Source organism: Platichthys flesus, chromosome 15, assembly GCF_949316205.1.
Source record: "Platichthys flesus chromosome 15, fPlaFle2.1, whole genome shotgun sequence".
Lineage (NCBI taxonomy): Eukaryota > Metazoa > Chordata > Actinopteri > Pleuronectiformes > Pleuronectidae > Platichthys > Platichthys flesus.
The window spans coordinates 20679474-20695329 of NC_084959.1; the positions used below are offsets into that span (position 1 = coordinate 20679474).

Below are 15856 nucleotides of genomic sequence, written 5' to 3' on the forward strand. Positions count from 1 at the left end.
ACTTGGGCACGCCATATAATCTGGGCGCCCAAAAGCACCCGAAACCCTGCGCGTATAAGGATACCCCCCTCCCCCATAATTGTAGAGCTTGTGTTATCTCCGTATCAAGATCTTGGAAGCATTTCACTGGTTCATGCAACTCCCCCCAAAGTCAGAGGGTTGTGACAGTGAGTCATGTTGGTTCAATCGGTCTCTGGTTTGGACAATGTGGTGAGGATTTTTACAAGACATGGACGTTTGATCAAAAGGGCCATAGCAACATGATGTGCGCTGCTAATTTCAATGGCAGCTACAGTGAATGAAGGAGAAGTTCAAGCTTGGCTCGAGTCTGCACCACAGCCAAATGTTGTGAAGTGCTCTGTTAGATTGCATGAGGGTTTATATGTTATACATTTGTGTTTGACACTCAAGGTAGCGTGCTAAAGAGCTTTACTGTTTGCACTGGACCGCAATAGATTAGATTAGCACAGTTATTTGAGGCGGATTTGCATAGCGCTGAGTCAATATAGAATGATCACTGGGTCATTTCAGGAACTGGTGTGTTACTATGGGTCTTCTTTCACTGCAACATGCTCATACATTGAATTGATGCTATCTTTACACTGCTATTCATCTTCATTCAGGTCTAAAAGAGATGGCGATCTATAACAGGGCTCTGTGTTGAACTAGGGGTCTGGATATAAGAAAAAAAAAAAGAAAACACATACACACACAGCCATATCAGTGAGTCATTAAAGACTTCCTTCCAACACATTTCCTGTGAATGGGTTAAGAGGAGGACAAGTACCTGGTTTTGGCACCGAGTTGGTCATGGACTGCGGCACCTTATCATTTATGAGCTCCACACACTCGCTGGGAAAGAAGCCAACCTGGACAGAGAGCAGCAGTGAGACAGGCGGGTGAGGTGGGAGGAAGTACAATCGGATTAAGATAATAAAATGAAGAGTGTCATAGTATCAACACTGAGCTTTACACATCACATTAGTCATGTGATTTTAGACACAGAGGCAGAAGGACTTGTTTTGGACACTAACTCATCCAGGAGAATGACTGGCGTGTGTGTGTGGTTCCTCCTCTAATACTGGACAAAAAAGGACCACAGACAGGGCTTACGCTGCTGTTACTACCAGACAATCTTATTTGTATGAACCATTTATAATTTTTTTCACATATGATTCCTAAAATTTAGATTTATTCTGTCTCTTTGCTCTGGCGAAATGCTATTTTTGCAGTTGGTTTAGTCAACTATCATTAGGGATGTCACGATACCAAAACTATAGTAGTTGATAACAAAACTGACATTTCCATTATTCTCAATATACAATTAGAAAACCATGGCAAAAAAATAAAAACAACTGTGGCAATATAGCCTTCGAGTAATTAATAAATAGAAGAGAATATTAACACCATAAATCAGAAAAGCGGCATTTAGGGAAATTATGAGATTTCAGTTATTAGGTATAGCTCAAATGAAATGTAAGAAACCAGGAGAGGCTGCACACGAAATGTACTAATACACCAATCCACCCATTTTATTAAATTAAATTATTAAATTGTACTTGGTAGAGAAGAGGATAAGTCTTACATTACAGTCCATAAGAATCTGTGCTCCTGCCCCAGCCTGTTGCTTTTAAAGGCTTAAGATTAAAGTCTTTAATGTACAGCATAGCGATACTGACACACACACTTCTGACATCACTGACTGACTCAGGGTTCCCACGCTTGCCTTGAAAAAAAATTCCATGCTACCTCCTGATTTTCCAGGTACCATATTAAGTAATGATCTATAGGCCCCTGAAGCTTTCCGCGCCCCCCTCCCCTCACACACAACCCCCTAGGACACCTGACTACTAACTTGATTTAAAAGATGTGCCAGTCAAGTCTACATTGTAAATGCTTAGAAATTATGTCTTATTGATATATCAATGCATGAACTAATGCAACAAGCTGTAGATGAACAACAATTTATTGAACGGGAACTTTGAGACACATTGGGATTGATATTTGTTCTCTCTTCCACTCCTCTCCTATCTCATCCTGTCCTCTTCTCTCCACACCTCCCCTCTCGTATCCGCTCCTGTCTTCTCTTCCTACTCTTCTAAACTCCTCTCCACTCTTCTCCCTTTTCCTCTGTCATCCTCTACTCTTGTATCCTCCTCTTTCATCTTCTCCCCTCATCCTGAATCTACAGCGTGTCATTGTCACTCACTCCTGTAATGCATCACACATTTGAGATTATGAGTCTTACGTAGAAGAGGGAATATGCCTACCCTTACTCTGTAAAAGCTTTTGTAAATCAAACTAGTGAACCTAAAAGGAAAAACATAAGGCTGGTTCCCCTGTGGTTCCTCAGGACAGCAACCTCAAAAATGTCTCACCCCAAATGTTCCTATTTAGTAGTATCATTTTTTTAAAGAAAAAACGAAAAATCACAAAATGGCTAAAAGTAGATATAAGAATGAATGTTACAAAATTGATCAAGACTAGACTGGTCATGTCAACTAGTATAGAAGTAATGTCACAGCCTAATGTGAAAATGTATTGGTAGTTAGCTAGCAACGCAAGCTAGCCAACACTAGCTAGTTAGTTAGCAAGCTGAATGTTGGCTAGCAAGATTGCACTGCATGTGCTTGCTAACCATCATTAATGAATCCAAATTCAAAACAAACTCCCCTAAATGTGGTGAATAACACGGTTTTAGGAAAAGTCAATGAGTGAAATACATATGGGGATCAAACATAGTTCTAGCATTTTAAAAGCAAGGTAAAAATTACCTCAACAATTCTAGTGTAAGCTTAAGTTAGCAAGTTGCAGCTAGCTAGCTAGCAAGATTGCACAGGCTACTAACTAACGTTGATAAACCCAGGTTTATCACACAGTTGAAACACAGCTTCTTACATTTGAGGATAAACTTGCATAAGAAGTTTCACTTTAGATGTCAAGGCTCCTGTGTTGGCTGGGAAATGCATGTATTTGACCCTTCTATTGAGATCGAGAGTAATGTTTCTCGGTTATTATTCCCGAAGTCCACCAATCCGAAACTATACTTTTAAAGTCCATATCACCAGGTTGCCTCATCAAATTCCAACATCCAATACACCAGATAAGATGCCAAGAGCATGTTCTACAACATGGGATCATCCATTTCTATCTACAGTAAGAGCTGTTCACATGTAAAGGGTTTTATAAACTCATCTTAATTCTGTGCTCAATAGTTTCATTTTATTACTATTTTACACATCATCCAATACAATTTTCCAGGATAACTGTTTTAATTTCCATGTAAGTGTTCACTTTTGCTCAGTTTCCATGACTTTTCCAAACCTGGAAAATTAAAAAATAAATTCCATGTTTTCCATGGTTTCCAGGTACCGTGGGAACCCTGTGACTACCTCCTATTAGAGAGAGGTGGCACAGCAGGTGTTTTGTGTCACTGTACTCTGCATTAACTGGTCATCGATTGGTTCCTCAACACACAACCTGTTTGAGCTTCAGTCTGCATTTAGCTTGATGTACAAAGTGTGGATCCGATTTAAGAGTTAGATGTCTAAGCTGCAGGCAACACAATCAATATTTATAAGTGTATAACAGCTTTTCCAGCCTCCGACACTGTTTCTGAATTATAACTGATGCCTGCTGGCTGCTACACTGGCTGAGAGCCTGAATGGTAGGACGACTTCCTATAGGAACAGAGCCAAACACAGAAGAGCAGAGAGGGCAGAAGGTCAGAGGAGGATCAGCAAGACATAAGCTACAAAACCTGGCTTCAGTTGATGAACTGGAAAAAAAGGAAGGGATCTGCAGTAATATGAACGTTTTTGGAATGAAAGTCTTTCTACAAATAACAGTATCTTATTTGTTTAACCACAATTAGTCATTAATATTTCCACTCAAATTTAACTGCTCAAAACACACAGTGCCAGATTTACAAAGAAAATTATGCAGCACTAATTTGCACTGCAAATTCTGCGGCACAGAACTACATGTATTTAGGTCCCAATTTATTGAGGGAGTAGCTCACTATGCAGTCAGCTCCCAGGACGCCAGAGATTTGTCTGAGATCATCGGGCTCAGGAAAGGAATGATTTTGTAGGAAACATCAACTTTGACTATTTTGGTTCAAATCCAGCTGATTCTGTTAATATGTCACAAAATATCACTCTTAAAAATAAAATACTACATTGACAAATGTACTACGACTCACAGGTAACATAAATACAGAGGCTTGACAGCACTGTCCTCTAAGACATTATTTATTTGTTAGGCTGTTGTGGAAGGATAACAAAACGTGATGAATTTATATACTTAAAATGCAGTTATTTTTGACTGTATCACTTTGATTTGATTGACTAACCTGATATATCATATAAACTTGGGATGTTTTTTGCAAAGGATTTTGTTTTGGAATGGGAGGATGATTACAACAATTAAAACCTATTTTACTGTACAATGTGTACAATGTTTTAAGAAAATGTTCACCTTTCATTAAATGCACGCAAACCACAATATCTAATTCGCTCTCACATTAATCAGATATTGTGCATTATCTCTGTGAAAACATTTGATCCTCTCATGAATTTGAAGGGTCTGGTGTTGTAGCAGGGGTGTCAATGCAGAGGACTCCAGCAAACAACAAGACAAAAAGAAAAGTGGCCATAGTTTTAAAAGCTGAATGCTGACTCATAGTTGTTCCATTGTTTACCTCATGATCGCTGGGATTGAGGATAAAATTGTTGCAGGCTTCCAAAGTTGTAAAATCCTTTCTGTGACTATATTATAAACCTTCTGGCATGTGATAAGCCTTTAAAAGCATTAATCTGTTTCCCCAAATGAACATTCAGCTCTATATTTCATTGCCTCACAGGTACCTTAAACAACACAGTGCAGCTCCCTGTGTTGTTTTAATTCTGAGATGTTTTCTGTCCTACTTAGTAAATCTGGCCCATATTATTATTAGTTTTGGTGATGCCTACACACATATAATATTTACACAGTTTTACTCTATTTTTATTAACCCCTGTTTCAAAATTGCTTGAAATATAATTATATCATTCATAATTGAAATTTATAATTTTCTATATTGTTTCAGTTAGGAGTGAAATGGGGAATATCAGAAACAACAAACATCAGCATTGAGAATAGAAACTGAGAATTTAGTGGGATTGTTTCATAATGTTATAGTATGGTACTGAAGACTGTGTAGGAATATGAATTGTTCCAGCATTACAGTGGTAGGCACAAACCATGTAATCTGCTCAAAAGCGGCACAAGAGAATCTGTATCTTGCTCAGACTCTCTGCAAACTCTGAGCCTTTGAAAACCACTACACAAAGCAGCGCTCTCTCCTAGTCCTTGAAATACCTCAAGTACAGCCTGATCAAAAGTTTACAGCCAGAGGAAAAGATGGAGGGAGAGAGAGAGAGAGAGAGAGAGAGAGAGAGAGAGAGAGAGAGAGAGCGAGAGAGAGAGAGAGAGAGAAATGTGTGTTTCTTCCACCAAACTGCAGAAGGGTTTTGTGAGCTGCATACCTGAAAGCCATGCTTGCCCCTCCACCATGTGGTGTCTTCTTTAGGAGGCATGTCAATAACTGACACGATGTCGCCAACCTGCAGTAAACAACCGAGAGGGGATAGAGAGAAGATTAAAGATTGTCTTTGTATTTCTTGTGATAGAAAACATCAGTGCTTGTTAAAAAAGAACATGAATTCAGTCAGTACTGTTGGGAGCAATGGGATTTGTCCAGACTTTATGCAGCAAGCAACAGATGAGGAAAAACACTTGAGGAATTCTAATGGACCCTCAGTATATCCAGAGGGAGAGCATGTTGATATTGTCACCTCGAAGGACAGCTCGTCTGAGGCCTGAGCGATGTAGCGCTTGATGACGTGGGCGGCAGCGATAGCTGGCACGTTGATGGACGACTCTTCATGGACCAACAGATGATTCCCCTTATTGTCAACCTTGTCGTACACACACATGAATCACACGTCATTACAACAGTGGCAGACTGGCCCATTATGATCAAGGTAAAAATAAATACAGAACAGTGACAAGATAATGAATTTGCATAATCATCCTGCAATTAAAAGGCAATGCTGGTGAATAATGTACATGATATTCTGGTTTTATTGAGGCTGTAAAATAGAAATTAGTAAATTATGATAATAAACTATACAGTCATTTCTGTGGCTATTTTAAGTGCTGTTTAATGAATATATGAATGACACCAGGTCATAAACACAAAGTCAACCTGTGTTTATCCTATTATACAAGACACAGATGACTCACACACACAAATCACATCATTGTTGAACTACTGAATGATGTAAGACGTCGTATCAACATTTGTGCTGTGTTCAGTTATTTAAAGTGGGCTGCTGCTATGTTTGCACGGTGGATTCAAAATGGTCCAAAAATGTGTCCAAATTGGAAAACAAATGTGATGAATGGAGCACCTGCAGGATTTTTTGGTCACATAATGAAAAAATAATAAATTTGGCAGAATTCTTTCCCATCAGCTACTTTAGGTATTTTTGCGAGAATAATGACAGAAATAGTGACATTATCTACTATAGGCTTCTGTTAATTCTAGAGCATCACTATAGTGTTATTGTACAACACTTCTAGGCAACCTGTAACTAACAGAAACAGATATTAATTTGTGGTAAAGTAGAACAACTGTATGGCCCCTAGTCTTTGTTTTAGAATTCAAATTTTGCAGTTTGCAATATGCCGTCAGGCTTTTTTAATGTCCGTTTTATTTATATGGTAAAACTATAAGTGATACTACAGACAAACAGGCGTTCAGATCCCCCCATTAAAGCATCTTCATAGTAAGTGAGCTCCTCAAACACAGAAGACATGCAGCCTTACCTCCATCCATGTGAGGGCAGGCCCACAGTTGATCTTGTTGTCAGCAATGGCTGAGAGCCGGGAGAGGTACGCTAACAACATCTGGGAAACTGACTAACGTGGAACAAAACACACACACACATACATGCCAGTAAGTCATTACACTGACTCAAGATTTAGTATCTATTATTATGGTATTATTATATCAACCATTTAGTACCTTTACCATCCACTACTTATGCACTGTAAATAAACTATGCTGTTGTTTCATTTCAAGATTTGGTACTTGTTCCGGATAAAGGTCTCTTGTTCCTACTTTTATGAGTTTGTTTGGGGATAAGTGCAGATAATTAGGCAGCTTAAGAGTGTTACATGGCAGTGAACCACTAGAAATCATGGTGAGGCGAGGACACATCACAAGGGAAATTTAGTTTTACAGGTTTTGTGACGTACAACTGCACATTTAAGCAAATGCGGACACTGAAGCCTTACTGAGCAGTAGAACTTGGATGTTGCTTTTGTCTAAATCTGAGGTTGCGTCACTTTCAATAAAATGTCTATCTAAAAACATGTCAATCGGACAGTGAAGCACATAAAAACAGGTACTGGTGAAAGGAACATTTTTAACTATGGGTAGTTTGTACAGCCATCTCAGTGAGGACAATCATTGGCATAAAGTGAAGACCACTCAAAAGGTCCTCACTTCGTAGGTTGTAGACTTAAACTGGTCCTCATGAAGATAGTTGTACAAAAGCACACACACACACCATCCCTCAATAATGAACTGGTTTTCCCAGTGAGATGAGATAAGATAGCTCTGCATTCTTGTTTGCGCCTCAATCTGACCGTTTAGGTTTCACCTGGCTCAGAAAACCTTTCAATGGCAGGCTGAAAAGGAAAAAAACTGGCAAAATATCAAATGGTGCATTCCTGAGAAATAAGCCCTGTTGATCACACTGAGTGATATTTAAGCAAAGCAAGGTTACCCAAACCTAAAAAGAAACAATAATACTGAATACTAAACATCTTTGAACAACCTTATGTGGTCAAGGTTTATATCGAGTTCAAATGTTAGTCCTGTTAAGGTTTCATATCTATTGGATTTCGCTCAGAGGCCTGGAAGCTTCAGTTTGCATTCAACAACGAGTGTGTGTGTGTGTGTGTGTGTGTGTGTGTGTGTGTGTGTGTGTGTGTGTGTCTATAGCTGTGTGTTTTCAGTGCTTACCTCTGACTGATCAGTCAGACTGTCCAATCGAGGCAACTCAGGCAGCTGAGAAAAGCGTCGGTCATAGATGCAGAGATGTAGATGCTTGTCCAGGACACGGAAATCCTCATAGCTGCGCTTCACAATCCAGCTTCGACCCTTCAGAACAACAACAAAAAATGTTAGCCTAACCAGTGAGGAAACAAAGACCGAACACACTGGACGATTAAAGAGCTGAATGTGAGCAATGTTTTCATTCAACTATAGCTAGCTAATTTTGTATGGTTTGTCGGTAAGTGTCTATGATGTCTAATGTGCAATCTGCAGATGTCTAGAAATATGAAATCACACAAATCTTTAAAAGCTCACAACATCAACTTTAAAGTCGAATGTGTTTACAGCTTGTTTCTGCCGCCCTGAAGGGTTCCAAAATACACTTTCTGCAGGATGAATTACTTCAAATGCTGATTGTTCCCTTAGTTTGAATGATGATAAAACTGGGGTAAAAATAAATGGACAAGACATTTCTACCACCCAGTAACAATAATATAGAAGACTGCTTGTTATCAATAATGATTTTCTTCAAATCTTCAAATTACCCTGGTAGATTGCTGATTTACATGCTTACATTTTTTAACCCAATTATCAAATAAACAACACCACCAGATGAATTCCAATTTGCATACATCCCTAAGTGATCTACAGAGGAACACTATCCTCCACACTCTAAACAGCACTCACTCAACTGGACAACAAAGCCACCAATGCTAGAATGCTGTCCATAGTTTTCAGTCCGGCTTTCAATAGCCTGCTATTATCCCACAGAGACTAGTGGAGAAAGTTTCTCTGCTTGCCCTTAATGCCTCTACCTGTTACTAGATTCTGGTTTCCTGAATGACAGATCGCAGTCAGTTCGTGTTGGCAGTAGAACCTGAGGATCTGTCACATCATGCTGAGCACGGAAACTCACACAAGCCTTTTTGATCAGCTCACTGTGTTTACTCTGCTAACATGCAACTGTTCAGCCTGATTTACTTCCTACCAATTTGTGCTTGGTACAACAGTAGAACTGATGAAACACCTTACAAAATATATGTTGGACAATAGTCTGATGATCAGCGTCAACCACACTAAGGAGATGATAGTCATCGTCAGAAGATCACCGTTTAAGCACACCCCCCTCAGGATCAGTGGCTCCACAGTGGAGAATAGAGAGTAGCAAGTTCGTTTAGAGTACTGATCTCAAACGTACTGATCTCAAACGAACTCATCCGGCACATAACCTTACACACCAAGTGGTTTGGTACCATGAACCAAACTGGGGAAGCTACATTGGAAAGTATTTTTGAAAAGAGCAAGAACCATTCTGTCTCAGTTGCCGGCGCCAGCTGGGTAAGGAGGGACATTTTTCCATGGAGAAAAGGCTTCATTGTCGTTCTTTACTCTAAGTTCATCAGGCTAACTTCTCCAGATCTGGTGAAGCTGATGCTAAAGCAGCATCTTTGCTAACCTCCTTAGGAGCCGCTATTGTGCTTAACTAATAAAGCCACAGGTAAAGAAAACACTAACATCTGGCTTCTGTCTGCAATTGGACTAAATTCAATCATCATTCACTCCCACTTCAAATGACTGCAGTAGACACAGGTTTAAAACTGCTCCGGCTCTGATCAGCAGTGATGGAAACAGGACAATAGATTAATGCTTTAATTTGGCAAGACAGCGAGATTAGAAAGCATCTATTATGACACATCTGGGGGAAAACAGAAAGACAACTCCTCTAATGGCCATTTTAAACGGGTTTACCTACATTTGAAAAAAGTGTATATACCTGCTAATTTTGGTGCAAAAGAGGTAAAACGGTGACTTGTCACTGTTGTCACACCTTTGATACAGCCATATCTGCCAGTAGTTCTTTCTTAATAGGATGCTGATTGGGATGAACCATGGTGGGTTAGTCATAAGCAAAGTAGCCTTTCACTTAAGAGAAATTCAGGTTCCTCACAGGGTTAGGAAAAACCCTTTGATTGTCAAATGGGCCCAGCAGATTTGTGAAGCACTGAGGCAAGAAAAGACTCTGCTCTAACATTCTCACAAGCTTTTATGGGTGCAGTTGAGCATGTGCTGATATATCCTCCCACATATCCTCCCACAGGTTATCAGGATACTTAATAGCTGATCCATCTCACTCTGACTGGCTGTATGACTACATGAAGACTTAATTAACTCTTATTTATTTCTAGTTGCCTGTACTGGACACTTTCATTCATTTCATTCACAAAAGACAAAATATGAATACAGCTAAACTCAAGCAATATAATTATCGATATTCTGGCAACAAATACACTTCAGCAGTTTACGACTATTTTACATTTAATGGATGGCAATTTTGGACCCTTAGTTTTCAATACAACTGGAATTCTCATAGTAACTCAAAATGTATTATATTACTATTTTGTTTATAGCACATTTTATTTGTTACCTTCTATAAAATGTAATCATTTATTTAAACCAAAACTGGTAAATCCTAGGGATGTGTGACTCAGGAAGTGTGTTATATAAAATGGTAGTATGAATTAAGAGTCTTGATTAATAAATATATATATATATGTAGTTCCCTGCTTAATGTTTTATTATCTTGGTCTCAGAGACATTTTCTCATTCCGCACAATGAAAACAAACTTGATTTCATTGATTTTGTTTAACTTTGTGGATAAAGATCAAGTCTATAAAAAGCCTTAGGCCTCTGTCAGCACACACACACGGTCTCACTGAAATCTTTCTCAAACCTCACTGCTGGGACTTTCCTCTGGTATTGTCTGTATTTTTGTCCCCACAGACTGTTCTTCTAATGTCTAATACAACGGCAGTGTAACAACTGAAAAATAAAATAGGAGTCAAGTCTGCCATGGGCTTCTATACTTTGATATTGGACATGTGTGGCTTACTCAGCCCTTCCTAGTGAAATGCAGTGATTACATGCCAACAGTGCAAGTGCAAACCAAGAGATTTTTGCCCTCAAGCTACCACATTAAATGTAGCTTTGCTTTTTTAGAAAAAAGTGATGCCATGGATTTGTTGTTTCTTTTAGTTCCAGTGAGAAAGGACTCCAAACCCCAAAACCCCACTGAGAGAGACTAGTGGTGGAAAAAGTCTTTGCTTTGATTTGGCCTGGAAAGATTTGTCTGTACAGAGGCCAGGGCTTGTGCGACTGGGACTGCAGTGCACCACTGATTCTAGTGCAGTATGAAAAGTGCTGGCCGGGAGAGACGCCGCTGGAAGGGCTCTGTGGGCTTGGGGAAGTCTTTATGGTTTCCTGTCCCACTTTGGTGCTTCTAGTATACCCCCCTTCTCTGGGTTTGTGGAGCCCAGAGAAGAGACTGGTTTGTGGAGCTGAACCAGTCTCCCCGTGCTTTCTCGGTTTAAAGCTCCAAGCGCAAAGCTCAAGGACAACTTACAGCCAGTTTATTTATTATTTGCCCTTTTTCAAAGAGTACTGGTGCAGATGTAGAAGTTTTTCGATGGCTGTGAGGAGTTGGAATTTCCAAGTGCACGGTTGCATACTTGTGTGGCATTGCCAAGGTTGAGAATATGGAGTATGATCTGTTGAGGGATATGCATGAAACCAGAATCCAAAATTTCACTGGAGGAGGCCGGAGCAAAGCTTCTGAGCAGCCACTGCTCGTGTGTGTTCTACTTAAAGGCTTTGCTCAAATTTGGGTAAATCTAATTTCTTGCAAAACTTTATATATGTTTTAATCATAAATAATTTGGCTAACACTTTACTCTTACATCCCTCCTCCAAAAGGAATTTTGGGGAAAACTAAGCCAACTTTTTCCACTTTGACAATAACTAAATAACATGTTTAAGCCTAAAAGTAGCGATGCTAGCGGACTCGGCCATACACCCAATGTTCCATCAGCATTGTGGTGAGTGGATAATGAGTGAATTTAAATTTTTCATTGAACATCCCCATTTAAGCACTTTCTAGCTGACATTCTTCTGAATCGCTCACCCAACTTGGCACACATCCACAAATCTTTTCAATCCAGATCCAAATTCCCACATAACTTGGATGTTTGAAACAATAAGTTAGGTGTTTCAGCAATGTCTGAATTTGAGCCCTGGATCTGCTCACAGGGAGGAACGCTAATAATGTCCACAGGTTGTACTGAGACATCACTCGTTGTTTAAAAATCTTTGGACAAGTTTTAATAGAAAAGTTGAAAACAGAAAAACTGTTTTACAAATGAGTGGCAGTGGGTGTTTTTCAGTGAAGTGGAGCCTAAGTGGGAGTGCATATATAATTACGTTTAAGTATACACATGCATGTGAGTGGTCTTAAGTATCTGCATTCTGGTATGAGTGCACCATTAAATGCAGTGGGTCTGCGGTCTTACCTGGCAGTAAATATTAACTAAATACACCAGCTCCTTAGAGTCATAGCCGTTCCTTGTGACTTCACACTGTTCATCCCCGAGGGACAACTGAAAGACACAGAGAGAGAACAAGGTTAGAGCCTTAAACAAGCATTTTCTAAGAAAAGATACAGAGTCACAGTCGAATCTGACCTACACATCTTGAGCCTTCAACAGGCCCATTATTACAGACTCATGGGCGGACAACACTACAGTCTGCATGAAACCTTCACTTAAAAATTCTATTCATCGTCCCATCTTTACCAAACATGTCAGGTAGAGTGGGCATAAAATGAAGCAAGCTAATAAAAATAAAAGATTTCTTTCCATTTAATTTAATGAAGACATGATTGTGTCAATCAGAAGTTTCTTAACTTTGAAGAAATATTGGGAATATTATGGTTCACGTTACGAACTTTCCATCCTAACATCAATTTCAAGCCCACAGGTTCACAGGGAGGGTGAGAAGTAGCTTTAATTAAGGCACTCATCTGTTTTAGATCAGAATAACCAACACAAAAAAATCTGAAAGAAAATTGATCCACTACTACTGAACATGGGTTGATGTTGTACAAGATAACTATTATGCTCAGGATATCCAAGAGACTTTACCATTTTGATGAAATATAGATTAGGAAAATACAAGCAGCTTTAAAATCATCAATAAATTTATTTACATCTTAATCATAACTTGACTGTGTTTATTCTCTCAAAAACATTATCTGCATACAACCCAGGAGCACAAGGAAACCTGTTTAAAGGTGTGTCAGAAACAACATGACTTCATTCCATTATCTGTTATAATTCAGACTTTTCTTAAATAACAATCTCAGATTATGATATTCTAATAGATAAATCCAACCATTCTGGACTAATATTTTCCTGTTTATAAATTCAATCACTTAATTTACAGCGGTTTCTTTGGCTTACAAATCTGCAGGTTTCATCAAGCATTCCCACAAATCAGATATACCACCTTTGCGTCCTTCACATTTGAGATAAGATGAGCCTTGATTTTTTTTGTTTTGTTAAATCTTCCTACAAATCCTTTTTACCACATAAACAGATACTAACACTTATTTTAAATGTAATCTCACAGCGTTTTGGAACTATTCAATGTAGCTTTGATTAAAATGAGGTGATTAAAAATTATTTTCAGTCTCCATGTCCAGCTTCTCAAAACTGAACTGAATGAATTAAAAAAGGAAAACTCCTTTAACACATTGATGTCTGCTCAGGAGGTGATGCTCAATTTGAATATCAAGTACGGTAAAGAAATAGAACAGAGACACATTCGCAAAGCAACAATCATCACAATTGAAAATGCAGGAGGCATTTATACAGGTACTGTGTTTTCAATATTCTTCAAAATACCATACATGCATTTAGCTGACTTTTTATGAATATATCAGTGCAAATTTTTGTGTTTGAAAATATGCCATTACTTTAATTACATATCTCAGTGAAGCTGTCCTGTTGTCTCTCTTTACTCCAATCTGTCAACGACCTACTGTGTGTGGGGGCATTTTATTAATTTACACATAATGCTGTTTCAAAGCATAACATGTAAATTGGGAAAAAATCTATGCAAAGCAATGAGACTAGGTCAATGCCATACATTGCATCTCTCATTGTGTCTCTCTGTTTGTCAAAGCTATACATGTTCATTACATCTAAATCTGTCAAAAGACACTTTCTACCTTCTCAACAAGCATTAAACTGCCTGAAGGTGATCGCAATCCGACAGTCCACTAAACACAGTCTCTAATGTCACAGGGGAAGAACACACATGGAAGTGTTTTTGTTCCCATTAAAGCCGGCGTGCGAAAAGACTGTTGTTAATGGCGGGGCATGGGCAAATTAAGCCTCCACAGAACAACAGCAATCTTTTCTGGGACTGTGGCTCCTTTCAAAGACACAAACTAGGATGACACCAAATGACCTAATTACCTCTCTGTTGTTCAGAATGTGCACTGAGCAACTCAGAAATGTTTGGCACTCAACGCACTAGCCAAAGCCATTCTCTTGACAGGGCAGCCAGCAAAAGCTATAAAAACAAACGTTAGAAGTGAACCAAAAGAGGAGCATAAAAAACTTTCTCCCATTTCATTGCATTGGTTTATGGGTTTGAACCCACACGTTAGTTTAGGAAACAGAACAGCTGCCCAGTGACCAACTGTTACCTAAGAGACAAGAGTAATTGTTTTGATTGACTGCGATCACTGCAGTTGCAATATACTACGATATCAGAGAGGGTAACAAAGCATTTCAGTTTTAATATACTGTAGAGATTTTCAAAACTGTGCTAAAACACAGCTAAGACATCCTTATTCTATGCAATAGGATGATATACCTCTTATTTAAGTTACCTCTTCATCTCGAAGGTATGACTGATTGCAGTTGACTGAGTTTGCCTTACGTCAGTGCTAGTTGACAAGACAGAGGATCACCAGAATTATGAATTCATCCAGAGGGAAAAATGAGTGAACCAAATTTCTGGGCCAAAAAAAGCAAGTCAGAAATACAAAAACATAAAGAAGTACACCAACATGTCCTCTAGGGTTGTCCCTTCTGGCTATATGCCTGTCATGTCATGAATGAAACACAGATATAGCTGTTTCTTAATCTCTGACATCATCATGGCGACTGTCAGGAAAAGAAAAATAGAAGTGGGATGTTTTCCAAAAGAAACGGACAAACAATTATTTCGTTGTTGGCCTAAAAGATAAGCCAGTGTGTCTAGTTTGGACGGATGTGGTCACAGTAATGAAAAATGTTAACCTCAGCATCATTAAAGCTAGAAACATGAAGCGATAACGGTTTATACTGCAAGGATAAATACACCTGGATAAAGTTAATGCTCTGTGCTGGGCCTTTGGTGTCCGACAAGCGACTCTCACAAGACCCCATCCTGTCAGAGAAAGTATCACAAGTTTTCTGGTGAGCAGCCTGCTAAGAAGGTGAACCAGCACTCAATAGGTAAATTTGTGAAGGAGCCTTGTTGGTGCTGCAGAGGTGCTAGAAGTTTAGTCACTAAGAACTATCAAGCAAATCACTGCTATGGCATAAGGTATAAAAAACGGAGGGAGAAAGTACTGTATTTGAAAGCCAAGAATGTTCTTGCAAAAGGAGAGGATTTGCTTAAACTCGTTTTCGTTAAAACCAGCTGTGAGTGGCAATATCTTCATCACTACCATCTGACATCAGACTCATCGCCAAAGAGAAGCGGTTCATCACATATCACACGTTAGTACATATACATATTAAGGCTAATTTAGTATAGCCCTAAAGGATGTTATCAAAATTGAAGTAATCCTTGACAGGAAAAAGGTTATCAACCGCGGCTTTACACAGTGACTTTTATTCCCTTCGAACAAGAATTCA

General features: G+C 39.0%; 1 protein-coding gene across 1 annotated transcript in view; it reads right to left on the reverse strand.

Annotated features, from left to right (window-relative positions):
* Nucleotides 1-665: 665 nt before the first annotated feature.
* Nucleotides 666-15856, reverse strand: part of LOC133969876 (rho GTPase-activating protein 32-like) — a 52559-nt gene continuing 37368 nt past the window's right edge. The window contains exons 5-11 of the mRNA XM_062406583.1: nt 12455-12541; nt 8078-8215; nt 6874-6966; nt 5838-5960; nt 5529-5606; nt 788-869; nt 666-673 (exon numbers count right to left, since the gene is read on the reverse strand). Of these exons, the coding sequence (XP_062262567.1) occupies nt 666-673; nt 788-869; nt 5529-5606; nt 5838-5960; nt 6874-6966; nt 8078-8215; nt 12455-12541 (609 nt within the window). The remainder of the gene's footprint in view (nt 674-787; nt 870-5528; nt 5607-5837; nt 5961-6873; nt 6967-8077; nt 8216-12454; nt 12542-15856) is intronic.